The 1,059-nt window shown below is 48.3% G+C and overlaps 1 protein-coding gene across 1 annotated transcript; it reads left to right on the forward strand.

Annotated features, from left to right (window-relative positions):
* Positions 1–390: 390 nt before the first annotated feature.
* On the forward strand, positions 391–984 carry LOC128277252 (venom serine protease Bi-VSP-like; the record flags this gene model as incomplete). Its single annotated transcript, XM_053015695.1, has 3 exons — positions 391–457; positions 514–668; positions 737–984. Coding segments are annotated over exons 1-3 (470 nt in total), but the record flags the coding sequence as incomplete, so codon positions are not given.
* Between the last annotated feature and the right edge of the window lie 75 nt (positions 985–1,059).

Genomic DNA, 1,059 nt, shown 5'->3' on the forward strand with positions numbered 1-1,059 from the left:
AATGTAATGGTAGTGGTGTTTTGACTTTGCCCCTAAATCGACAGTAGTAGTGGGGAGTTGGTGTTGAGTGTGCGGACGTGAACCCTGACGATCGTATGTGATCGCAGAGTCCATTGCGAGAGGGTTTGTTGTCATTTTAACTTCAAGGGTTGACTGCATAGGTTACTCACACCTCGAGAACGGATCGCCAAAATCCCACAGCTCACTCTCTCTCTCTCTCTCAAGCTCTCTCGTCGTGTGTCGGGGAGGGCCCGATCGGTGGGCTTGAGCTTCTCAAGGAGTTATAAAAGTAGCGGATACAACATCGAGCGTCGCACAACAAACGACGAGCCCCAACCGGAGGATCTACCTGGAAGAATTCACTACCCCCCAGAAACAAACTTCACAACGATGGAGCCTGTAGCCGTACTTCTAGCATCGGTGATCGCCGTATACTGCTGTCAACCAACTGTGGCACGTAAGTTATCCTTAAATGTGACTAGCTGCCAACATTTTAAGACTTGGTTCCTCCAGAGTTCAACCAGTGTACGGGAGAAAATAAGTGCGTCAACATTCGCGAGTGCGCTATGTTTGGGCCACACTTTACTGAGCCAGCCAAGTGGTCCAATGCGTTGAAGGGTGAATTTCGGCAGCGTGTTTGCAAACGGGAAACGATCAATGGTGTGAAGGTGAGTTTTTTATGCGATCTTTGGCTAAAAAAGATGATCGTATGAACGAAACAATCTTATCGAAACAGGTGTTCAAAGTGTGCTGTCCACGTGAACCAACCGCTGGACGTGTTTTGCGCGGTATAGAGCTGCTGAATTTCACATCCTGTGGAACCACCTCGGAAAATAGGATAGCACATGGCAAGTACGCGAAACTGTTTCAATTTCCCTGGATGACACTTCTTGAGAACAAGCTGGGAAAGTTTCCATGCGGGGCGACCCTGATTGCCGAGCGGTACGTGCTGACGGCGGCACATTGCGTTAGGGAAGGCGATATGTAAGTGATATCTCTCGTATTCAGTCAATAACGATGTTTAATGAATATGTGCTATTCCGCGTTTAGTGTATCGGT

The sequence above is a fragment of the Anopheles cruzii genome, unplaced genomic scaffold, assembly GCF_943734635.1.
Source record: "Anopheles cruzii unplaced genomic scaffold, idAnoCruzAS_RS32_06 scaffold05066_ctg1, whole genome shotgun sequence".
Classification (NCBI taxonomy): domain Eukaryota; kingdom Metazoa; phylum Arthropoda; class Insecta; order Diptera; family Culicidae; genus Anopheles; species Anopheles cruzii.